General features: G+C 42.1%; 1 protein-coding gene across 1 annotated transcript in view; it reads right to left on the bottom strand.

The window, feature by feature from the left end:
- Ern1 (endoplasmic reticulum to nucleus signaling 1) overlaps positions 1 to 22,390 on the bottom strand; it is a 91,848-nt gene extending 69,458 nt beyond the window's left edge. The window contains exon 1 of the mRNA XM_050164249.1: positions 22,157 to 22,390. Within this exon, the coding sequence (XP_050020206.1) occupies positions 22,157 to 22,216 (60 nt within the window). The 5' untranslated portion in view covers positions 22,217 to 22,390. The remainder of the gene's footprint in view (positions 1 to 22,156) is intronic.
- Positions 22,391 to 26,270: the final 3,880 nt, after the last annotated feature.

Consider the following 26,270-nt stretch of genomic DNA (forward strand, 5'->3'; position numbering starts at 1 on the left):
ACAACCATCTGTAATGAGGTCTGGTGCCCTCTTCTGGCGTTCAGGCATACACACAGAAAGAATATTGTATAATAAATAAATAAATATTTTTTTTAAAAAAAGGCTACAGAGAAACTCTGTCTCGAAAAAACAAAAACAAACAACAACAACAAAAAAAAAGAATTCACAACAGCAGCATGAAACAGAAATCAGTGTCTGGTAAGAGCACAAATTCATTACATAAATCCCTCTATACCAAAGAAAGCCCACAGGACCCTCAGAGAATCAAGCCTCTTGCACAGCCTAGAGAAATGGCTAACTTCTCTAGTAAAAGGCCTGCTGACATCAGAACACTGATATGAGACTTTTCTAGCTTCCTCATGTCTAGTTTTAATGATTTCAGAATAATCTTAAATCATTCAAAATTCTGTTATGCAGAGTTTCCCTGTGGTGTCAGCAATAATCCACCAACCATTCAGTTCCTTCTAGCCAGCCCCTTGACTGTTATATTTCCTGATAGTGTGTCAGTAAAGGTAACAATGACATTTGCTTTGGATGAGAGTCAGGTGTCTTAGCTGGGATGTAGTAAAGAGCAAGGCCTAACTGAACACACCATGTGGCTTCCAGTGACACATATAAGAGAGTTAAACTAGCACTTGTGGCAACTTTAGGGTGTGGTGTAATTAACCACCACCCAAGACAGTTACAACTCTTCAGTTCAGGCTACTCCTCTGCTTTACCAGATCTGATAAAAGGTATTTCCTAAGTCCACTTTATTCCTGAGCACAAAGGTGGCTGCTTTCACAATAGGGAACTGTATTTCCATAACTACTTGTAGGGCTTGAGGTTCAGTCCAAGTTCAATCATTTGCAGTTCTACTTGTCTTCAGGGTCGTTCCACCACACTCTGCCAGAAAAATGCTTCAGGAAACCCTTTACCACACTATAGACGAGAAAACAAAGCCTTGTTCTTAGGGTGGTATCAAATCCCAGGAGTAGTATGAAATGTCTGAGCTAGACCAAATCACTCATTTTATAGATACCAAAGCCCAAGGTGACATGATCAGTTAGCACCTGAGCCTTAGCATGCAGGTTTTACCACTGTATTTTGTTCTCTTCACTAAAGAGAAGTAACTGCAATTTAGATCTTGTGAAACCTGCCAGGTTTACTTATCCTGAAAGAGAACCACCTCAAACTAGACTAACAAAGAGCTGATCAGACTACAGATTTGTAAGATGCACCAGCCTTACTTCTAAAGAGTCAAACTCCTCTTGAATATGGATACTCATGTACAGCTTAACTTATTATTAAGACGTTCTCAGTGGAAACCCCAAAGGGAAAATAAGTCTCAATTACACAGCAAAATTTTCAGTCCTGATAATAATCTGAAACTGTCAATTTCGTTCTTTATACTTCCTTAGAGATTCCTTGGGCAGAGGGAGTGGAAAGGGAGGAGGTCAAAGAGAAAGTGGGTAAGTGCTCTAGTTAAATTTAAATTATCTACAAACAACTGTATTTATGACATAATTGCCACCTACACTTGCCAGATGTTGCCAAGCATTATGATAAAAGTTAAACAGCATGAAATACTCCGGCTCTGATACCTGGCCAGACCCCAGAAGAATCCCCAGGTCTGAAATACATTGGCAAATTATCTACCTCTACCAACTAAGTCTACAGCACCATTTTCCTTTTTCCAGTTAGCTGATTAATTTAATCATGTGGCTCCACACAACACAGACCAAACAGCAGAGCTGCTTATGCTACTAAGATATATAATTTTTGAGATGAAAGGACCAACAGATCACCTCCCAACCCTCTCATTGCACAGGAAAAGAAATCAAGGCCCACAGAGGTGAAGTGACTTGCCCAAGGCACCACAGACAGTTAACCATAGACACAGAGCCGGCTCAAGGCTCCACCTCCCAATCTGGTCTTTCACTCACTGCCCCTAAACTATAATTTTACTACTTTAAATCATAGTTCCCTGAGAGCCATAAGCCTAAATTATTTCAGGTCTGAAATTCCCCTTAGAATCCTACAGGGATAGATGAGATCAGCATTCTGCTTTGATATAAGGTTAGATCTTTCTAAGAAGACTAAAATAGAATTTATAGAATCTCTAAAGATATATACTATACCAAACAGCATAGCAAATTAGACAGGGTAGTTGGTTTTTTTTTTTAATGTGTATGTGAGTTTGCCTGCATGTATGCCTATGCTTAGTACTTAAGGAGGCCAGAAGATGGCGCTGAATTTCCTGAAACTGTAGTAACAAGTGATTGTCAGCCATCATGTAGGTGCTGGGAATCGAACCTGGGTCCTCTGGAAGAGTAATCAAATGCTCTCACCCTCTAAGCCATCTCTACAGCCCCCAGAGTGAGGTTTTTTTTTTTTTAATTCTAGATGAAAATTCCTGAGATCCTGCTATCCATGTAAGTGTGGGGGAATAATATTACAAAAAGTCATAACCTTAACCATCATAAAAAAAAATTCTTACAGGAGCTGGAGAGATAGCTCATTGGTTAAGAACACTGCCTGCTGTTTCAGAGGTCCTGAGTTCAATTTCCAGCAACCACATGGTGGCTCACAACCATCTGTAGTAAGATGTGGTGTCCTCTTCTGACCTGCAGAACACTGTATACATAATCAATAAATAAATTTAAAAAAATTCTTACAGTACACACCAATCCAATCCATACCTTTTCATAATTTAAAAAATTATGTTTTAAATGACATTAAAACTTACAGACTTAAAGGGCACATGTTTTGATAAACACTTTAGAATGGATAGTCAAACTAAATGTAATTAACAAATCCATTACTTTACATTTCATCTTGTGTGTATATGGTAAGAATATTTAATATGTAGTCTCTTAATAATTTTCAAGGACAGGCAAGATTGCTCAGCAGGTAAAGGCACTTGCTGCCAAGCCTGAAAACCTGAGATCAATCCTAGGAACCCACATGCTGGTAGGAGAGAATCCACAATTGTCCTCTGGCCTCCACATGCATGCATAAATAGGTATGCACACACACATAACTAATTAATAAATAAATGTAATAAAGAACAGAAGGAGTTAAAAACACAAAATACTGCTACTAGCTGTAGCCACCAGATTGTAGAATAGGCCTCCTGACCAGCCCAGTCTTGGTTGTTTTCTTGTTTGTTTTTTATTTTGTTTTGTTTTGTTTTTTGAGACAGGGTTTCCCAGTAGGTATGGAGCAAGTCCTAACTCACAGAGATTCACTTGTCTCTGCCTCTCAAGTACTGGGGTTAAAGGTGTGCATCACCACCACCCAGCTAACCAGCCCCGTTCTAATGATCTAAAAAAAAAAAAAGTCTCATAAAATGATTAGGATACAGCCATGCTCACTGCAGTTACTCTTTCAGCGTACATAAGGAAACACACATTACTGGCTAGTATAAGACAACTTACTTCAACAGCAGGAATCATTTTAACCAGCCATAAATTGAAGGGCCTCTCAAAGTTATGACTGTTTCACTAGAAGGAATAAGATGCTCACGCAAAGGGAAGATATCAAACACTGATGTTTCTTGTGGTAAAATGTCTTACCAGCTGGCTGTGATGGCACATGCCTGTAATCTCAGCACTTGGAAGCTAAAGAAGGGAGGACAAATTCAAATCCAGCTTTTGCAACATAGTGAGTTTGAGCCACCCTGGCTCAAACTTGTCTCTGGGTAGGGAGCACAATGGAGGTGGTTCAGTGAGTAAAGTGCTTTCTGCACAAGCATTAGAATCTGAGTTCAGATCCCTAGCACCTATGTAAAAATAAAAGCCAGGTATAGCAATCCATGTCTGCGACACCAGTACTAGGGGGCATACAACCAATCTAGCCAAAACAGTGAGTTCCAGGTTTTTGTTTGTTTGTTTGTTTGTTTTTTGTTTTTTCGAGACAGGGTTTCTCTGTGTAATAGACCTAGCTGTCTTGGAACTAGCTCTTGTAGACCAGGCTGGCCTCGAACTCACAAAGATCCACCTGCCTCTGCCTCCCGGGTGCTGGGATTAAAGGTGTGTGCCACCACCGCCCGGCCTAAGAGACCCTGTTTCAAACAATATGCTGGAGAACAATAAAAGACACTCAATGTTGACATCTAGCTTCCACACATACGTGCACATGCAAGTATGCATACACAGATGAGCACACACATGAACATACGCCCCCCCACACACACATGATAACATCAGATTCCCTAATTTCAATATAGCTTTCTCACATATTCAGACAAAGACAGGTAAGCATAAAAACTGCTTGGAAGACTATGTTGGAACTAACAAATCTATAGACCTGTGACTTTTAAATGAAGAAATGAAAGAACAAAGCCAGAGGAGCCAGTTGGCACGGAGCACCACTGCCTTCTCTAGCTTATCAAGTGGTGGGCAGGAAACAGAAGCAGGAAGGAGTACCCACAGGGAGACAGCAGTCTCTAGGTTCAAAAAGAAGCCTTTCCAGCAACCAAGTAACAGAATCTGCCCCTGAAAAAAAAAAAAATGGCTGTTCAGGGCAGGGATGGAGGAGGTGGAGGAGGAAAATACTTTTCACACTCTCTGTGCACAGGCCCAATCCTCATCCCCACCCCCTGGCATTTCTCTTCCTAAGGTCACCATCCCGGCCAGGCTCTGTGTACTCTGGAGGCCATCCAATCTTACTGCCAACTTCTTTGGGTCCTTGGGTATCTGCACAGTGAGGCAAAGACACTAAGTTTCTACATTTTGTTTTGCTTTTCTCCCTCTTGAAAACTGAGAAATATTAATATCTCTCTAAATGCTAAGAAGCAAAACAAATGTTAAGAATTTCAAGGTACATAAGGATGTGGCTCAGTTGGTACAGTGCTTACCTAGCATGCATGAGGCTCCAGGCTGGAGCTCCAGTACCACTTTTTTATATCCTAGCACTTGGGAAGTGGAGGTGGAAAGTTCAGGGGTTCAAAGTCATCCTTAACTACGTAAGGAGTTTAAGACCAGTCTGGGATACACCTGATTTCTGTCTCAAAAATTAATTTAATTAATTAAATAGTAAAAAAATAAAGAATTTCAAAACAAGAATTACATAAATATAATGAAGAACACTTAACAAAGAATATTGGTGGTAGCCAACGATATCATTAGAAAGTAAATAAAACTCAAAAACCTGATTATCCACTCTGTCTTAAACATGTTTACTCCCATCTCTCATGGACAGACAGCAACAGGACAATAGATGGTGCTGCCAGAAAGAAGCTGGAAAGAGGACAGGAAGAAGAACATGTGTTTACTTTGTGATGTCTGAGGAAGAGTTTAAGCAGTGAAAAGATTCTCACCAGATGTCACTCCCATTTTACATCCTGGGACTGTACTTCAACCATCTAGATACAGTATATCATTTACTTTTGCTTCTTCTCTCTCTCTTTTCTCCGTGTAGCCCTGGCCCTGGCTGTCCTTAAATTCACAAAGATCTGCCTGTTTCTGCCTCTTCTGCCTGCTTCTGAGTGCTGAAATTAAAGGTGTGCACCACCATGCCCAGTCATACCATTTTCTGACGATGCTGAATAACTCAACAAATATCTATTAGTACAATGTAGTGCCTGGATATGGAATGTCCTTCTGTATATGTATTGCTTTTATTGGTTAATGAATAAAGCTGCTTTTTCCTATGGCAGGGCAGAATATAGCCAGAATATAGACTTAATCTACATGAGACTCTGTCTCAAAAAAAAGTAAATAAATAAAAAATAAAAAAAAAGAAGGGTCTAGCAAAATGGTTCAGAGGGTAGAGAAGCTTACTACTAAGTCTGGTGACCTGAGTTCCATCCTGGAACCTATATATAGTGTTAGGAGACAAACAACTCACAAGTCATTCTCTGACACACACACACACAAAATTTAAAAGAAAAAACACAATAATAATCATTACAAAAGAGATTCTGGGGGCTGGAGAGATGGCTCAGTGGTTAAGAGCATTGGCTGCTCTTCCAAAGGACTTGGGTTCAATTTCCAGCACCCACATGGCAGCTCACAACTGTCTGTAGTCCCCATTTCAGGGGATCTGACATTTCTCATACAGAGTATATATAGGCAAAACGCAAGTGCACATTAAATAAATAAATCTTGAAAAAAAAAAAAGAAAAGAAAGGAGATTCTGACTCCTGCCCTCACAGCATCTACTATCCATTAAAGAGTCAGAGCAGTCAATATCACAAACAGAAAGCGACAAGCTGCTATAAGCACTATGAAGAGACAGAAAGCCGCAGAAGAGTAACAGAAAGCTGGTATTTTGATGGGATGGGTTGGGCTTGAAGGGTAGAGATTTTGGTTCAAAAGTGTTTTGAGTTAATAGCCATAGCAAGAAAGGAAGAACCCAGGCAGTGGACAAAGCCTGTGCAGAGGCTACGAGACTGAAAATAATTTGCCACGTTTAAGGACCTCTAGGATCAGTGTGGCTAGAGAGAGAAACCGGACAGGGAACAGGAATAGATAGGGCTAGAGAAGATAGCAGAAACTGGAACATGCACTTACAGAGTGAGCCACAAAGGCCAAAATCAACTTAACATGTCCTGATCACTGTTTAATTATGGACACCCCCACAGAAGCAGCAGGACCATAGGCTGTTATACAGCAAAAGAGACCTAGAAGGAAAACCCCACTTCTGAACAGTGAAGCAGTCTACACATCAAACACAGATAATCTGTGGGCATATAGTGGGGGTCCTTCCTCAAGTTTTAACTTATACTATATTACATTACACTACATTAATGTTGCATAGATGGTTTATAGCTGACTATTGGGGTTACACAGCAAAACCTCATGGGAAAGCTTAAAGAGGGCTTCCAGTGAACCCAAACTCAAGGTTTGCGTTCTACGACCCCAAGTCTAAGAGTATTCTCTAACCAGCCACATCACATGTGATCAGAATGACCATTAAGCCTCTCTTTCGAGTCACCTCATCTGTCTCCACAGTACCTGTACCCATTCTAGGGTGACTTTTACTACAATAGAGAGAAATCTAGAACCCTAGAGACCAAGATAAGTCACTGAATCATGACCTTCATTACTCAAGGAGGCTGGCAAGGACTTGCAGGATTTATCAATCTCTTCCAGGCACTCCCTGCCTCACTCAACTTCCTGTTGGCTGACTCTTCGGTTTCTTTTACTTGCTAATTCATTTATTTCAACTCCACTCTCAGACTGGGCCCTTGTTTCTATCCTCCACAAGTACAGAAAGAGGCTTGTTATGTAGAACCCCCAAAGCTTACTCCTTCAAAAGCTCCTGCCTTCAAGGAGCTGACCACCTAGCAGAGGAATTATGTAAGACAATGCAAAAGCATGTTCCCTAATGGTGCCTCCTGATAGTTGACTTGGCAACATCACCAATCCCTGCCCAGAGCAATTCCTATCTTCAAAGTCCCCCTACCTTCCTAGGTCAGGTCCTCACATTCTTGTGCCTAGCTTGTGTCCATTTAACTCCAAAACTTGTGAATAACCTTCTCAAAATCAAAATTCAAAAAAATCCAAAGTTGCTAGGTGTAGTGGTGCACATATTTAATCCCAGCACTCAATAGACCGAGGCAGGAGGATCTCTGTGAGTTTGAGGACAGCTTGGTCTACACAGTAGTTCTAGGCCAGCCGATGGTACAGAGTCAGACCAGCCTTATAAACAAAACAAAACAAAACACCAAGGTCTGGGCTGGAGAGTTGGCTCAGTGGTTAAGAGCATTGCCTGCTCTTCCAAAGGTCCTGAGTTCAATTCCCAGCAACCACATGGTGGCTCACAACCATCTGTAATGAGGTCTGGTGCCCTCTTCTGGCCTGCACGCATACACACAGACAGAATATTGTATACATAATAAATAAATATTTAAAAAAAAAAAAAAACACCAAGGTCTGGAAATAGCCCCACAAGTCTGGCATATGCTTAATGATTTTGTGGGGTAGAGGGGGGTGGTGATTCTGGGCAGGGCTCTTCCAATTATCCAGGAATCAGTTTTTGGTTCTTTTTTCGTTTTGTTTTGTTTTGTTTTTGGAGACAGGGTTTCTCTATGTTACAGCTCTGGCTGTCCTGGAACTTGCTCTGGAGATCAAACTGGCCTGGAACTCAGAGATCCATCTGCCTCTGCCTCATGAGTGCTAGGATTAAAGGCCTGTGCCACCACCACTGGCTTCAGCATTCAGGTCTATTGGAAAAGAGTGGGCTGGATGGAGCCTTTTAGTTCTGCTGTGTGAGCACCCACAACTTACTAGGACTTAGCCTCTCCTCAGGGTTTGCTGTGATGCTTCTAACCCCAGCCCATCAAACATGTCCAAAATCCACATAGAGGCTATAGAAATCTTGATGCCTTCAAATATAGTCATTCCTAATCCTTCCCTGCCACACCCTGGTGTCTCCAGATACCTCAAAATATTGCAACACTGGATATTAGTAATTATCTGATTCACTTTAGGATTTAGGGTAGGGAAAGAAATACCAAAGAATTTAAAAAAAAAAACTAAAACAAATAATAAAACAAAAATGTTGTAGGGACCAAACGCTGATTTCTAGCTATAAGCACAAGGTATATACTCTTAAAGCATCCACATCTAAACCTAAGGGGAGAACCCTCCTTCTCTCCAACCACAGATCAGATAAGGGACTGAGTTTTACCACACACTAAGAACTCTAGAGATTTCCAAGTACTCAGCCCTCAGAGCAGGAATAGGGCTGGTCTTAGAAGAAACCATGGTTTGATTCTGTGTTAGTTAAGCAGCAAAACTATAGATAAATGTCTTAATCAGTCGTGCAAGGAAACTGTTTTCTTCTTTGTATAACCAGACCAGACCATGACAATTAGAAAATGACCCCAACAGAATTATGGGGAAATACTGCTGGATTAAGCAGAGCAAACAGTACCTTTGAGGTGAGAGACTCTTCAAATCTGGTTTTACAACAAAGAAGTATTTTAACTTCTTTGGTGATATTACAGATGCTACTACAGTAGGAAGAAATTTTAATTTTAGTTAATGTAAAACACACATGCACACATCATGTACATTTAGAAACAGAGTCATCAGAAAAAAAATCAAGAAACTGTTGGGGAATTTCTCTAATTTTAATTTTTTCTTGTTACCATTAAAAAAATCAACAATGGGAGCTCTTGGATTTGCTCAGAATTTTCAAATCTGAAAACTGTTGCCACCACCCCTCCAGAAGATGAGACAGACGAGAAACAAACTGGAGTACAGACCTGCATGTTGACTCCTACACTACGTGATGTGATGTTTAACAGAGTGCTGTGCTAGGAGCAGTGCTCAGGAAAAATCCTGTGTTTTCTGGAGTTCTCCAAATAAGCTGAGCCTTATTTGATGGAAACACACCCACTGACTCACCAGGCTCCCTACTCTCCTGCTCTACATGTTCCTCTTATTTAAAAACTAAACAAAACCCATTTTCAACATTTACTTAGTATGTATAAGTAAGTGTATATCTGTGCATGCATACGTAGAAGTCAGTTTTTGAGGAAAGGTCAGCTTTCAGGAGCCAGTTTTCTCCGTCTACCATGTTGGTTCCAAGGAATCAACTCAGGTAGTCAGGATGGTAGCAAGCTAATTTATTCACCGAGACATCTCCTATCCTTACATAATGTTTTAAATAAATAGAATAGGCTAGGCAGTGTAGTGCATGCCTTTAGTCCCAACACTCAGGAGGCAGAGGCAGATGGATCTCTGTAAGTTCGAGGCCAGCCTGGTCTGGAAAGTGAGTTACAGAATAGTCAGGGCTGCACTGAGAAACCCTGTCTCCAAAAACGAAAAGCAAAACAAATGTATGTACTGATGTATACGCAGTATGTTAAGACCTATACAATATGCCACAATCAAGTCAGAGTAATTGGCATATCCATCATCTCATGTATCATTCTGAATGTTAGGAACATTCAAAATCTGGGGCTGGAGAGATAGCTAAGCAGTTAAGAGCACTGGCTGCTCTTGCAGAGGACCCAGGTTGGATTCCCTGTACCATGGTTCACAGCTGCCTGTAACTCCTGTTTCAGGGACCTGATGCTCTCTTCTGACCTCCACAGGGACCAGGTATACACAAGGCAAACATACATACATGCAGGCAAAATATTCATACAATAAAAATAAAGATATTAAATTTTAAAAAGAAACATTCAAAATCCTTTCCAACTATTTCAAAATCTTTAATAGATTATCACTAACTACATTCTATTGTGCTACCAAACATCTTCTAATTCTCTAACTACATTATTTTTAAAATATTTATTTGTTTGTTTGGGAGGAGGGGTATGTGCCAGGGCACATGTGTGGAAGTCAGAGGATAATGTGGAGTAGTCAGTTCTCTGCTTCCATCATGTAGGTTCTGGGGATAGAATTCGGGTCATTAAGTTTGGTAGTCAGTGCCTTTACCTAATGAATCATCTCACCAGTAACTAACTATATTTTAATTACCTGCCCTCTCCATCTTCACCCTCTCCCCTGTCAGCCTCTGGTATATCTACTTTTTTCCCCTGAGATGGGGCCTTAACCTATGTAGCTCAGGTTGTCTTGAACAGGCTTCCTGTTTTGGCCTCCCAAATTCTGGGATTACAGGCATGTGTTTGATAATCACTATTCTACTACCTGTTTCTACGAGATCAATGTCTTCAGCTTGAATACGTGAATAAGAACACATGGCATCTGTCAATGTCTGGCTTATTTCACTTAATATATGTCCTCCACCCACATTATCACAAGTGACAGGATTTCATTTTTTTTCATGACTGGATAATATTCATACTTTTTTTATACATACATAAATATATATGTATGAATGTCTTGCCTGCATGCATATCGGTTTGCCACAAGTGTGTCTGTGGAGGTCAGAAGAGGGCATCAGAGTTCTTAACCACTGAACAATCTCTCCAGCCCTGACTGGATAGCACTCTATTGTGTATACATAACACATTTCTTTATCTGTTCATCTACAAATGAACATCTAGGTTGATTACCTACCATGGCTATTGTGAGTAGTGGCACACTAAACACAGGACATAGCTATGTCCTTGGCACATGGACTTCTAGGAAAGTACATGCTTCACTCTTGTACTTTAAGGACCCAACTTACTCCCTCCATAAATGCCTTTCACCCACTTTCCTTAGCTACTTCATTATTGCTATGAAGTTCCTGCTTGCAAACTTTAATATCACAAGGATGTTTAACTTGTCAAGGTTTGATGAGAGAACCTGGAAATCTGGGTTATTTTAATTTTCAAGTCTCTTAATAAACAAAGAAAGCAAAAATAAGTATTAGGTACCTTCTAATGAACATCTATAGGAGGCTGCAGAAATAATTCAGTGGTTAGGAGCACTGGCTGTACTTCCAGAGGACCTGGGTTCAATTCCCAGCACCCACATGGCAGTTCACAACTGTCTATAACTCCAGTTCCAGAGGACCTGACACCCTCATACAGACATACATGAAGGCAAAACACCAATGCACATGAAATAAAAATAAATTATTAAAAAAACTATTACTAAAAAAATCTGTATAGACTTCTTGCAGTTCAGTTATTTATTAAGTGTATTTGAATAGAAGGCCAGCTATCAGATAATGCTAATAATAGCAATTTTCAACAGCTTGTGCTCAAAAAATAAGCATCTATGGCTCTTAACCTGTTTTTGAAAAGTAACAAAAGAAGATGTTGACTAGCTGTGGAGCTAGCTCTGTCAGTAATGTGCTTGCCATGCAAAGGCAAGGACCTGAGTTTGATCCTTAGCACCATGTAAAAGGCCCGGTACTGTGGCATGCACTTATAATCCCAATTCTGGGGCATCAGAGCAGGCAGATCCCTGGGACTTACTGGACAGTCAGCCTAGCTTAATTAATAAGCCTCAAGTTTGAGCGAAAGACCATGTCTCAAAAAATTAAATTAGGGGCTGGAGAAATGGCTCAGTGAATAAGATACCTTATTGCTCTTGAAGAAGACCCTAGTTTGGTTCTCAGCACTCACATGATAGCTCACAACCATCTGGAACTCCAGTCCCAAGAGATCAAATGCCTTTTCTCTTTTCTGTTCTTTGTTTTGTTTTGGTTTGTTTTTTTGTTTGTTTGTTTTTTTGAGACAGGGTTTCTCTGTGTAGCTATGGCTGTCCTGGAACTAGCTCTGTAGACCAGGCTGGCCTTGAACTCACTGAGATCCACCTGTCTCTGCCTCCCAAGTGCTGGGATTAAAGGCATGTGCCACCACTGCCCAGTCTCTAGTCTGTAATCTTTAAGAGGATTTCAATGATAATGTGTATTTTTATTCGGTTAGAGGGGCTTTCAGAACATTTGCTTGGGTGGATAGACACAACCTGAGTATGCTGCATCTACATAAGCTCCTCCTGTCAGCAGTGAGATCTAGTTTTTCCACTGCCAAACTCCATCATGTTAATAATGGTGGTGATCAGTCCATTTCATCCTTCACTTAGTGTGAGGTTTCTCTATTTAAAAAAAAAAATGACCCTTGACCCAGGATTATCTTCTTGTATTAAACATGATTTCCTTAGTTAGTGGGCTAATTAATAATTATAATTCAAAACCACATTGTTCTTCAGTGGAACATCTCTCCTCCCCCATCTCAGATGAGAGGACAATTGTTTGACTATGTCTCAGGAGTGTTTGTCATGGAAACTGAATTTCATCCTACATTTCTGAACAAACAGTGCTGTCAGATCCCCAGAACTTGATGTTGCCATTGATCTCTGGCCGAGCCAGAGGAGCTTGTTGACTAAGGTAAACCATTTTTCTTAAAATTAATGGCCTGTGACTCCTGAGGGGCCTTGCAGGTGTGAGAAGAACATCTGCACAGAAGGCCACAGCTGTACCAAGGATATGTTACTTGCCGCAGTGCTTCCTAGTTTGAACTCAAATTAGTCATCTAGACTCACCTAGGAAACTTTTTTTTTTTTTTTTTTTTGAGAAAGGGTTTCTCTGTGGCTTTGGAGCCTGTCCTGGAACTAGCTCTGTAGACCAGGCTGGTCTCGAACTCACAGAGATCTGCCTGCCTCTGCCTCCCGAGTGCTGGGGATTAAAGGCATGTGCCACCATCACCCGGCCCCTAGGAAACTTTTAAAGCTCCATGCCCAGCTACTATCCCAGATGAAGGAAATCAAAATCTCTGGGCATATTTTAAAAAGATGTCTTAAACCCCAGGTAGAGGCCTTTTAGGTAATCCCTGTGCATAACTGTGAGCTTGATGCCAGTCTGGTCTACAAAGAGAGTTCCAGAACAGCCAGAGCTATTACAGAGAAATCCTGTGTCAAAAAACCAAAAAGCAAAACTAAAAACAAACAAACAAAAAACACACCAAAAAAAAAAAAAAAAGATTATAGAATAGAGACAGCCAAAGTGGCACCTTTCTCTATCATTACCCTTGAAATCCACCAGCCATTTGCTTGAAGTTAAAATTGTCCCTTGGGCTGGAGAGATGGCTCAGAGGTTAAGGACGCTGACTGTTCTTCCAGAGGTCCTGAGTTCAATTCCCAGCAACCACATGGTGGCTCACAACCATCTAAACTGAGATCTGGTACCCTCTTCTGGCATGCAGGCATACATGGAGGCAGCACACTGTATTGTATACATAATAAATAAAATCTTTAAAAAAATTAAAAAAATAAAATTGTCCCTTGTGCTCGGAAATGGGAATTGGTGGCACAGCCTGCAATGAGGGCACACACCTTTAATCCCATCACTCAGGAAGTGGAGGCAGACAGATCTCTGAGTTTGAGGACAGCTTGGTCTACAGAGAGAGTTCTAGGATAGCTAGGACTACACAGAGAACCCTGTCTCAAATAAAAGAAGAGAGGAAGGAAGGGAGGGAGGGAGGAAGGGAGGGAGGGAGGATGAATGAATAAATTTTTTTTTTAAATTAGCCTGTTTTATTGTTCTTAATGAACCTGAAAGGGAAATTCAATGAGTATTTGCTGAGTGCCTACACTACGGTGGGTTTGGCTAACACTGCATGCTAAACGCCATAAAGGAGAAAAAAAAAAAAAAGAAAAACAGGGTTGTCTATGGCTCTAGCACAAATCAATCAGCACACACACAACAGGATACCTTCCTGTTCCCCAACCCCCTGTTATACTCTTCACCTAGGCTAATTTGAGTCTCTCTATGGTACAAGGGCCCAAGGGTCACTGCCATGATCAGGTCCTCACTCTTTCCTGTCATTGCAGGCCCACTTCCCTGGTGTTAGAACTGCTTGGGAGGTGGGGCCTCTGCAGAGACAATTCTGTCTCTTCAGGGCTTCCTGGTGAAGGCTTTGGCAGAGTTGGTAATAAGAAGTTAGTTAAGTACTTCTAAGACAAGTTTTCAGTTTTGCTATTTCAGACATATTACCAGGCGAGAAGTTACTGAAACACATGCACCTGCTCGGATATTATTAGCCCTCAAAGAAATGAGCTTAAACTGCAAATCTGGTTTAGTTGGCTTCTTGATCTTAACCCTCTGGAGCTGGGTCAGGCCACTAAAAACTCTTGACAAGAGTTTCTCAGATGAAGGCAGTATCCCTAGCTTAAGCTGAAGCTCCACACATCACAGGGTAGCAGGTCACAGCTCATGTGGGAAGAATATACACCATTTAAGTAAGCATTTTCCACCTTACCAACAAGCCTACCAGATGGTCCTTCTCCAAACCCTCCTTCGTCCACTCCTCAGGTTAACACGGATAGCTGTACTGATGAGTTCTAACATAAGCCCCAGGACAAAGAACTGCAAAGGGTCAGGAGACAGCTTCCAGAGAAAAGCAAGAGGATCCGGTTCAAAATTTTTTCTGCCACTCACATACAACCTAATACAGATTCCTAGACCTCTCTGGCCCTGGCTTCCTAATCTGTTTTTCTGGAGGGTAAGGGTTTCAACCTGAGAGGGAAGGGTTGTACCTGGGAAGGAGTTGGGAGGTGGCAGTTGCCTAAACTTCACTCTCCAAACCTTCAATGTCCGTGTCCGCGGCGCCCCCCCACCCCCGTCCCGCNCCCCCCCCCCCGCTGTCACGGAAAGGACCAGCACTGTACTCTTGATGGACTGGATGAGATGGCTGAGACTGATCCTAGTGCCCTCAGGAGCCTTACACATTTATTCATATATGCTACTACAGTTCAAAATATTTCTAGAACTTTTAAAGAAACTCACTTCAAAAACTATACTCGTGAATCCCCTAAGTGGTAGAAAGTGCTAATGATCTGAGGGTGGGTTTCATTTCAATAAACCAGTAAAGATCTAATCCAAGTGTTTGCAATAAACTGCAATCAAACTAAGTAGTAATAGTTGTGGTCAAAGCTGCAGTGTGACTCACATAGACGTTATATTCAGTGAAGACCAGAAGGAAATGGGAACTGTTTTAAGTTATGTAAGGATAACTGGCTTAAGAATAAATACATGTAATTTTTAAAAGATTCCTTTTTGTTTTAGGGTTATTGAAAAGTTATTTGGGAAGAACATGGTGGCTAGAAAGGCAGAGGCAAAGGATCACACAAGTTAGATTAGGCCAGCCAGGGCTACATAGGGAAATCATGGCTCAAAAACAAAACAAAACAAAATTTTTTTACAAGTTATTTTGGTGCTGGGTATGGTAGCACGTGTATTTAACCCCAGCACCCAGAAGGCAGAGGCAGGGGAATCTCTGTGAGTTTAACGGCAGCCTGGTCTACTTAGTGAGTTCTAGGGTAGCCAGAGTTATACAAATGCCCTTCCTCAATTTAAAAAAAAAAAAAAAAAGGTGATGGGCGGTAGCAGCACACGCCTTTCATCCCAGAACTCTGGGTTTGAGGTCAACCTGATCTACAAGAGCTAGTTCCAGGATAGCTAGGGCTATTATACAGAGAAACTTTGTCCCAGAAAAAAAAAAAAGTTATTTTGTTTAAAGTTACTACATGATTACAAAGTTATAAATAACAAAAATGTTTAAAAAAAAAAAGAAAAGAAAGAAAAGCAGGGGTGGGGGGAGCATATTTGTATAACATATAAATTGACCCTGATGAAGTAATTATTCTGAAAGTAATACATTCTTATGGATAAATAGGTTCAGGTGTTTTTGTAGGGAAAGAAAATAAAGCAAAATAAAATAAAAACAATAACAACAACAACAAAAACTCAAAGTAATAACTTTAATATCAATTGGCACTTTAATCTTCCTAAGAAAAATAGCTGCACCAACAAGCCATGAAAAGAACAAAAGTCTTCAAAAGGACAACTAATACATTACCTCTTGATTCATGAACAGTCTTCAGGCAACACTGTAAATGGCCTCATAACCAAATACAAAGAATCTTATCTGCAGGAGACAGGCTACCATCAAAACTAAAGTCACAGGATTACCCTGAGGAGTTGTAGAGTGCTCGTGGGGACTGCATCTGCTAGAAAGCTGATCTGAAACCACTGCAGAGCAAAGGAAGCTGAGATGAGCTATTTAAAAGCCAGCATAAGGCACCACCGTTCTCCGCAATGCTTAATTACATAGGAGTCAGGGAGACCGCCAGAGTTATTTTCATCCAGAAAACATAAGCCAAACATTTTTCACTCAACTTAAAGAAATCAGCTTACTCTAAAATGGCTGTCTTATCAATGCTTTAAAATACCTCCAACTGTTGGAGAGATTGCTCAGTGGTTAAGACCTGGGTTTGATTCCCAGCACTCACAGGGCAGCTCACAACTGTCTGTAAAGCTAGTTCCAGGAAGATCTGATATAGCCTCTGCAGGCACAAGGTACATATGTGGTACAAAGGCATACAAGCAGGTAAAATACTTGTACATATAAAAATAATAAAATTAAAACAAATATCCAACAGTACTTGAGGTTCAGAAAAGAACTATAAATCTATACATACAATCACAAATTTCAGTGCTAGAAACTATTTCCAGCAAATAATTGAGCAATTAAGATACATACAAGAGTTTAGCAATGAGGTGGTTCATCATATATTAATTATCATCAATATCAAAATTAAAAACATCCTTATTAGGCCAAGTGGTGGTAGAGCACACCTTTAATTCCAGCACTCAGGAGGCAGAGGCAGGCGGATCTCTGTGAGTTTGAGGACATAGATAGAGTTCTAGGACTGGTTTCATTGGCTCCATAGGTATTGAGAAACCCTGTCTCAAAAAACAAAAATAAATAAATAAATAAATAAATCCTCATTATCTAAATGATCAAACTATGGTACATCTATTCAGAAGTACTATGAAGACAGTAAGATATTACAGAATTAAATTTACTGAGAGAGAGATATCTGTGTTTCAGTCTGAGAAAGAAAAACATTATCTATGTAAATTTGTACACAGAAAAAAGATTTCTGAAAGAATATCAAGATAATGCATATCAGAACCACAATGAATTACCACTCATACCCACTAGAGAACTATAAGAAAAGACAGTGAGTGCCCCATGTACACTGCAGGTGAGAATGTAAGCTAGTGATGAGGCTGGCCATTCATCAAAAGGTTATCACATGCTCCAGCAGTTCTACACCAAGAAAAACTAGCACTTAAGTGTTCTTAGCAACCTCCATAGAAGCCCAAATGTAGAAATAAGCCACATGGCCATCAACTGCTAGGTGTGGTGTGTCCACAGACAGAAATATTATTCTGCAACTAAAAGGAAAGAAATACTGTTCTATATAAACAGAAGAAAAAACAGAATATGGATCAAAAAAGCTAATTTTAAGACACAAGTATTACATGATTCCATTCATATGAAATATGCAAAACGAGCAAATGTACTAAGATAGAAAGTAGGTTAGTATTGTAGAGGACAGGAGGCTGAGGTGGGAAAATGGAGTAACAACTAATGAATAAAATTATTTGTGGAAAACGTACAATTCTATCAATACACTAAAAACTATAGGATTAAACTTTTTAATGAGTGAACTATCATTCCACAAAGCTATTGAAAATGTTAATGGGGTGATGTTTGATTTGTAGTGATTATACAGGGGGTTTAATTTCATCTTGAGTTTTTTAAAATTTGCCATGTTAACATACACAGCTGAATAAAAGGCAATACGCCTATCCTGTAAGACTGGGAAAATGGAAACAACCCCACAACTCCAGCAAGGCAACTGCTAGGCAAACCATGGCTCAGTGCTCTTCAAACCCAATCAATCAGGACTCCATCCCCCAACCTGTCGGTGGATACAAACACTCAAATCTTTACATGGATGATGGTTAAAATTTTAAGAAGAAATGTAAGTAACAGCCTTATGATTATTTGCTTTTAATTTCTATGTTTCCCCAGAGGGTAGGGTGTACTCATCCACATATCTCTGCAGTATGTCACTCTAAGGCAGGCGAGCCTGTGAAATATGGTGAAGCTAAAGCCACAACACAATCTCTAGCATCCGGGAGACACAGACAACCAACACCCTTATTCACAGAGTATGAGTCACCATCCCTATTTTTTAAGTCAGCACCACTCTCTGATCATCTTGGCTAGGTGACAGGCTCCAAATTATCTGAAAATAATATGAACTAAAACCATTAAAATGACATTAAATGTTTCTCCTCTATATCATTTCTGTGGGGGAAATATTTGATCATTATAACACACAAAATAGAGCTGGGCGGTGGTGGCGCACGCCTTTAATCCCAGCACTCGGGAGGCAGAGGCAGGCAGATCTCTGTGAGTTGGAGGCCAGCCTGGTCTATAAGACCTAGTTCCAGTACAGGCTCCAAAGCTGCAGAGAAACCCTGTCTCGAAAAAAACTAAATACACACACAAAATACTAAAATTAAAGATGACTTTAGATCTCAACGAAAATGAAATAGACATTCAATGATTCTTCAACCTGAAAATGGCATGGAAAACCTGAAGCAACCACCTCCCCTAGATCCATGAAGGTGAAAGTGTGCCACCAGACAGTGTGAAGACACCTTTACGTGGCTCACTGGATTCCTATTCAGGATCATACTCTATCTTTAAATTTAAATTTTTTATTTTTATTATTGATATATATATACATATATGCCAACATGTATGTATGTATGTATATGTGTACCACATACATGCCTGTTGCCTCAGAGGTTAGATAGAAGAGGATGTTGAAGCCCATGAGACTGGAATTACAGCTGTCCTTAGTCTCCATATGGGTGCTGGGGAATCAAACCCAGGTCCTCTATAAGACCAGTAAATACTCTTTTTTTTTTTTAATTACTTTTATTTTATGTGCATTGGTGTTTTTCCTACATGTATGTCTGTGTGAGGGTGTTGGATCCTCCGGAACTAGAGTTGCAGATGGTTGTGAGCCACCATGTTGGTGCTGGGAATGGAACCTGGGTGCTCTTAACTGCTGAGCCGTATCTCCAGACCATAAATGCTCTTTCTTTAGAGAAAGTCTCATATACAGTTTCTTGCTGTTCTGAAACACTATCTTGCTGAAGAAAGCTGTGGGCAGCTAGCTGAATTAATAAAACATGCAGGTGTGCACAACTACAGTTTAAACTCATATCAACAATCCTGATATCATCAGCTATGAAGCAACTACTCCTAGCCACAGAATAAATAACTCCATGTCTCCTACTAGGATAATTCATGCAAGTAATAACTATCAAAAAAATGATAAACAAGGCCATTTCTGGCTGAGATTTATCTCTCAGAGGCACATCATGTTTCTTACACATATGGCCCTTGGTTCTCAGTGTCTTTTTCTTGACCCCCATCAAGCCAAATACTGACTAAATAAAAAAATTAGCTCAGCTAATTTTTGTTTTGTTTTGTTTTTCGAGATAAGGTTTCTCTGTAGCTTTGGAGCCTACCCTGGAACTCCCTCTGTAGATCAGGCTGGTCTCAAACTCACAGAGATCCACTTGCCTCTGCCTCCCAAGTACTGGGATTAAAGGTGTGCACTACCACGTCCACACGCTAATATTTTTTAAACAAAAGCATTTGGTCTCACATGCCTTTGAGTATAATTGAGTGAAGTAGCATCCATGTAAAATTAACTAATATCAGATATAAGGTAAGAAAAAAGGGGAAACATTCTGGATTGGCAAGAGCAGCCTTCAGGACTTACTAATAAGGACATTACTGTATTTTGGATCTTGTAGCCTAGTGTCTCAACCAATAATGAGTCAGTGTCTGGCTCAGTGAAAAACACTTTGAAAGAAAATCACAGCATTGCTTCCAATGTACTAGCTACTTTATCAATCAAAACAAAGTACCAAAATAAATAAATAAATAAATCCCTGCAAAGGCATAGCACAGCACTTAGATGATGTAGAGTAAAAGGCACTTTGGCAGGGAGATAGAGAACACACATTCACTATCTATTATGAGCAAGGTATCTGCCTTCTCAAGCACTAGCTGTCCCCATTTCACACATCAGGAAACGGAGTCCCTAAAAAGAAAAATAGCTTGCCGGAGGACACAGTTAGCTAGCAAGTTATCAGTTAGAACTCAGGTCTGTCTAACAGCTGTTGCATTCTGCCCAAAGTCATTGCTGCCTACTCTAAGTACGAGTTCTGCTCTAACTTCAAATTTTAAAATACTAATTCTTACCATGTTTGGAGTTGAAATCTTTTATTAGAAGAAAAAGTGAAATTCTGACCTTTCATCTAAAAAAGTTACAGTAAAACCTCCTTTGATAAGGGTCTGGAATCTTTCCCATGAACTCTGGCAAGTTTGGGTTCCTGAGCATACTCGAAAATACTGACATAAACTAAAACTAAAATAAAGTTATTTTTTGGCTCCTTATCCTATGTTGCTGAATGACAAAAACACTAGAATCTAGTGAAAGAAGAGTAAACATAAAGTTGTGGGAAAGAAAACCATATACATCCACTATGAAAATATGAAATGATCAATTTCCACATCGAACATTCAGCCATTCTATTTATATTCTTATTTGTGAGCAAAAACCAGGCAGCAATCAACCAACCCAAGTTCAAAAACTGGTGGGTGGTCCTAGTAATGAAAAGTAGATTTTTTTTTCTTTTTAATTAGGAAAGAAAAAACAAAACAACCCTCCCAAAACACCTATGGTCTGCTATTATGAAAATGCATATATATATAAATTTTCCTTTGAGGAAAAAAAAACACCTTGAATTTGAAAAAGCAGACCTTCTTTAATACTTCAATAGTTTCTAAATTCTAATTTCTTGCTACTCCGTGAGCACAATTATTTACCTACAAGGCATAAGAGTTCAAAGAGTTCGCCAGAGTTAACAACGCGGCTGGCCCGCGGGTCACCACACATGCCAACCCTCCACCAGGACACCTGGTACACGATATGCCGTATTAAAGGGAACACGGTACCTTCAAAGAGGTCATTAAACAGAACCAGTACAAATGCGCCATGCCTACATCCTGAACAGTGTGTTTTTCTTAAAAAAAAAAAAAAATTAAGCCCTTAGTTCTTCCAACTATAAGATGAAAATGGCCATGTCCGCCCACAAAATGTCCTCTTTAGCCAAAGTGTCCAAACCCTAAGTGGATAAAGAATCAAATAAATATAAACCGGGCCCAAAAAGATGAGACGTTTCTGACGGCCCCACACGTGACACTGCTTTAAGTTTTGAAGTGACTTCAACTCTGGCCCACACATCGGGTCTTTAAAAGGGTCCAATGCCCACAGCTTACTAGCAAACCAAAATACTGACAGGAAGCCCCCTGCCTCCGAATACAAAGAAATCTTCGGGGCAGGTAAGCAGAGCCCTGCAGCTGGGAAAAAAAAACAAACAAACAAACCAAAAACCCGCCGTACCCAATTCCCAATTGCATTCGCTTTGCAAAGTCGCATTTTTAAAAACTTTCGAGCAAAGATTCAAAACTCCAGCCACCAGCCGCTTCGCCCGGCTTCGGGTGTCCTTCGAGGCCCCGGCGGCAGAGCGGGCGCCCACCTGTGGAGACGGCGGGGCAGGTGGGCAGCGTGCCCGGGGCTCGGGCCTTCGGGAGACAGTCCCGATCCGTCGTGCGCGCGTGTCCGAGCCCCGGAGCCGCTGGCCGCCTCAGCCGCGCTGGCCCCGGAGGCGCCTGGGGAGGAGGACGCCTGTGTGCGGCCGGCCGCCTCACCCCGCCGCCAAGCCTCCCGCTGTCGCCTCAACCGAGGCGCCCGGCCTCCCGGCGCTGCCGCCGCCGCCGCGGCCCGGCTCGGACGCCAGCCACCACGGCCGCGCGACTCGCCTCCGGCCACAATCCCGCCCGTCCCCGAGCCGCACTCCCCCGGTCACTCACCCCGGGGCTGGGCGGCGGTAGCAGCAGCGCCAGCAGGAGTAATAGCCACTGGGCCGGCATGGCGGGGACGCGGCCCTGGCTCCGGGCTCCGCCGGCCGGTTCTGGGGACGTAGTGGACAGAGGGCTGGGCGGGGGTGCCGCGACGACAGCGCGGCACCAGCGGAGGAACGGAGGACACGGAGCTGACTGGGCGACGGCGACACCCCCATTCCCGGCCCTATAAGTGCCTTGTGCTGCGGCTTCTTCCGGTCGGGGCGGGCTAAAGGGCGGTTCGGGGGGCGGAGCCTCTAGAAGGCGGAGTCACTGTCTGGATGGGGAGGAGCCTTCGATGGTTTGGGGGCGTGGTGGTCGTGCGAGGGTGGGGTTAGAACGAAATCGAGGCGGGGCTAGCTTCGGGCTGCCTTGCGTCCTTGGGCACCAGACGCCAGAGAACCTTGGCTTTCGGTTTTTGTGGTCGCTGTGCTTTCGAATAGATAAACCTGTCCGCAGGAAAACTGACAACCTGTCACCCCGCCGGAGGCCCCACTCTCCCGACGAAGGACCCGCGCGGCACCGGGCTTGGTCTGGGAGAAGGGGCTTCCCAACAGCTCTCCATTCCCTGCTACCAGCAACCACTTCCCAGGGTTGCCTAGGCGACCTCTGAAGCAAGGGTTTCAGCCGCTGCCCGGAGCCGCGGCCTGGCCTCGCTGCAGAGGGTCCTCCAGCTGTGCCTAATCCAGCCCGAAGGTCTCATCCTTCCCTTGCCTTGCCCTCAGGAATTCCCCCCCAATTCATGTCCCGCAGCCATCCGTTCCCCTCGGTATGAACTACAGCCAAGTCATTCACCAAAAATTGTAAGAAGGAAATTATGTGGCTCCTTGTGCATATGTGTTTACGTGACCTTTGTAGATGTGGCCTGGTGAAGCTTGAGATGACATGTGTCACAATTCTTTAGAGAGGGTGTGGGTGGGCTGAGGACTCCAAGGTCTATTTAAGGGTTGTGGGTTATTAATCAGAATTAACGAGTCCAACAAGTTGTTTGGTCACTGGGTCCCAAGCTGCCCTCCACTGAGCTGGAAGAGGGAGGGCAGAACTTGTTTATAATAGGAAACACTAACATTCAGAGCACAAGGGAAAAGTAACTTAGGTTTTATTCCAGTAGAAAAAGGGAGTCGCTGAGAGTGTACCTCAGTTGATAATGCTGGGCTACCTCTCCAGCACTGGAAAAACTGGGTGTGCTGGCCGTGCCTGTGATCCCAGCACTCTGGAGGTGGACTGGAAAGTCAAAGTAATCCCTTGGCTAGATAGTGAGTTTGAGACTAGCCTGGGCTACATGGGACCACAGGGGGAGGGAAGCAGGGACAAATTCTCTAATTTTTCCCCGTCTTGGTCCTTTGACAGCCTGTGGTAATTTTCAAGTTTTTGAGGAAAAATGTAATCCTATAAAAAACAGCAAAAAATTAGTGTATATGGTTGTGTAGAAGGGGACTGCCCAGTCTGTGTGTGCTTTGGGTCAACTCTGTCCAACTATAACACACATAACTGTCCCTAGGAAAACCAAATCCTGGAGTGAAAGCTACTATTCCCACCACACACACACACACACACAGACACACACAGACACACCCCGGGGGCAATTCCCATCACACTGCAGAATAAAGCTTGGAGGGGGGAATCTTGGCAATTTTGAAAGCAGCAGACAAAATTTGAAGTGTTATCCACATGTCTCCATGCAAATAAGCCTGGGATTGATGGGGGGAGGGGGGGAACACGGGACGACTAGAGGCTCCAACCCTTCTGGGCATGGTGGTCCAGGCAGCCGTGGAACACTGGAGCCCTGAACTGGGGAGGAACTCTTCAATGACTGCTTACGTGTCCAGACTGCAAGCCGACAGCAGGACATTTAAGACCCATATGCTCGGGTTTCCAAATAAAGGAGCTTGGAGCCGGTGAGATGGCTCGCACTCAGCAGATAAAAATGCTTGATGTACAAGTCTGATGACCTGACTTTGATCCCCACAACTGCTGGTGAAATGAGAGATGAACCTCTCGGAAGTTGCCGCCTGACCTCTACATGTGCATTGTAGCTCATACTCACTCATACTCACACATCACAGTACACACTCATACTCACACATCACACAGTACACACCATACTCACACATTACAGTACACACTCATACTCACACATCACACAGTACACACTCATACTCACATATCACAGTACACACTCATACTCACACATCACACAGTACACACCATACTCACACATCACACAGTACACACTCATATCACACATCACACAGTACACACTCGTACTCACACATCACACAGTACACACTCGTACTCACACATCACACAGTACACACCATACATCACACAGTACACACTCATACTCACACATCACACAGTACACACCATACATCACACAGTACACACTCATACTCACACATCACACAGTACACACTCATACTCACACATCACACAGTACACACCATACTCACAAATCACACAGAACACTCATACATCACACAGTAAGAAACTTCTTTAAGTTTTTTTTTTAAGCTCGATTGAAAAAACTGCTTTGGGGCTGGAAATGGTTTAGCACTTCAACCTCTGCTTTCCCAGAAGATTCGAGGCCAATTCCCATCACCCATATCAGGGCATCTGACACCCCCGGCTTCTGTGGGCATCTGTACTCGTGTACACACAGACACATATAAGAACCGCTTTCATATTCCTTCTCCTGTGCATTTCCTCCAACATAATAAATCTAGGGGGTGGAGCTGGGGTGATGGAACAGAACTGTTACGCCAGCATTCAGGAGGGAGGCTAGAGGGCTAGAAGTTCAAGGCCAACTTTGACTGCATGGTCAGTGTGATGCCAGTCTGGACTACATGAACCACACTACCTTAAAACTGAAAGTGTGTGAGAGGGGGAGGTCTGTACTGGAACGCTTTGACAATTCAAAAATGTCACAGTGACCCTATAAAGGTAGCAGATGGAGCACAAAAAGAAAGGGTGACCTCAGTCTGACTCATAAATCAGTTTTAAAGATTCCGAAACAAACAGGAACTGTCCATGGAACATGAGCCAGGTAGGAATATTTATCTTGTACTGAGGCTTTGATTGCCCTGCCACACGTTCTCCTGAAATCTCCGCGCCACCGGACTGTCCTTAGGCTTAAGCAGCCGACACGCCTGTGCACTTCTCAGACTGCCAAGCGCTGATGTTTGATTTATGGCCGAGTTGCCAGAATCTTGCTCCACAGCCACATGCAGCCTGAAAAAAACCTTTTTATTTATGTTCAATCAAAAGCTGGCATCACTGAAATATGAAAACTAAAATATATTAGGGCTTCTCTGAAATAGACCTGCCCATGTAAAGTTCAGAAAACAGACAGTAAACAATGCTTCTGGGGTCTTATTAAATGATTCCCATTTAAAAGGTCAAGATGAGATGGGTCAAGAGGTATAGGCACTTGGCTGTCAAGCCTGACCTCCAGAGTTCAATCCTCAGAATCCACATGCTGAGAAGAAAAATCTGACTCCCAAAAGTTGTCCTCTTGCCTCCAGATGCACACTGTGGCATGCATGCCCACACAAGTACACACACACAAATAAATACAATTTGAGAATATTTAAAGGTCAAGGTTAGAGTCTTAATGCAAAAATAGGCCACCATGGACAAGTGTACAACACACACATACACACACACACACTCATATATGCATACAGTAGATTCTACAAGATTGGCAGAAGACTTAGGTATATCTGGGGAAGTGAGAAGTGAATTAATCAAATATTATTTTTATTGGAGGGCTTCTAAAAAATACCTGTTTCCAACACCTTTCATGCTTCCTTCCTTACTGAGTCAGCATATGTAGGGCGGAGTCTAGAAATCTGTGTATTTTACACTTTCCACAGTGACTGGAGCAGCAGAGAGATCTGGCCAGCTCACTACAGATAGCCAGGGTTAAAGCTCACGAACAGAGAATCCTTGCGGCTTATTTTAGCAAATGCCGCCCTCTAGAGGAAGAAGTTATGACGCAGATTTGGGGGAGTGTTTTTTTTTTTTAATGGGGGGGTTCTGATTTGCTTTTTTTTTTTTTTTTTTTTTTTTTTTTTTTTTTTTT

Source organism: Alexandromys fortis, unplaced genomic scaffold (genome assembly GCF_014885135.2).
Source record: "Alexandromys fortis isolate MF-2015 unplaced genomic scaffold, M_Fortis_MF-2015_v1.1 scaffold_156, whole genome shotgun sequence".
Taxonomy (NCBI): Eukaryota; Metazoa; Chordata; class Mammalia; order Rodentia; family Cricetidae; genus Alexandromys; species Alexandromys fortis.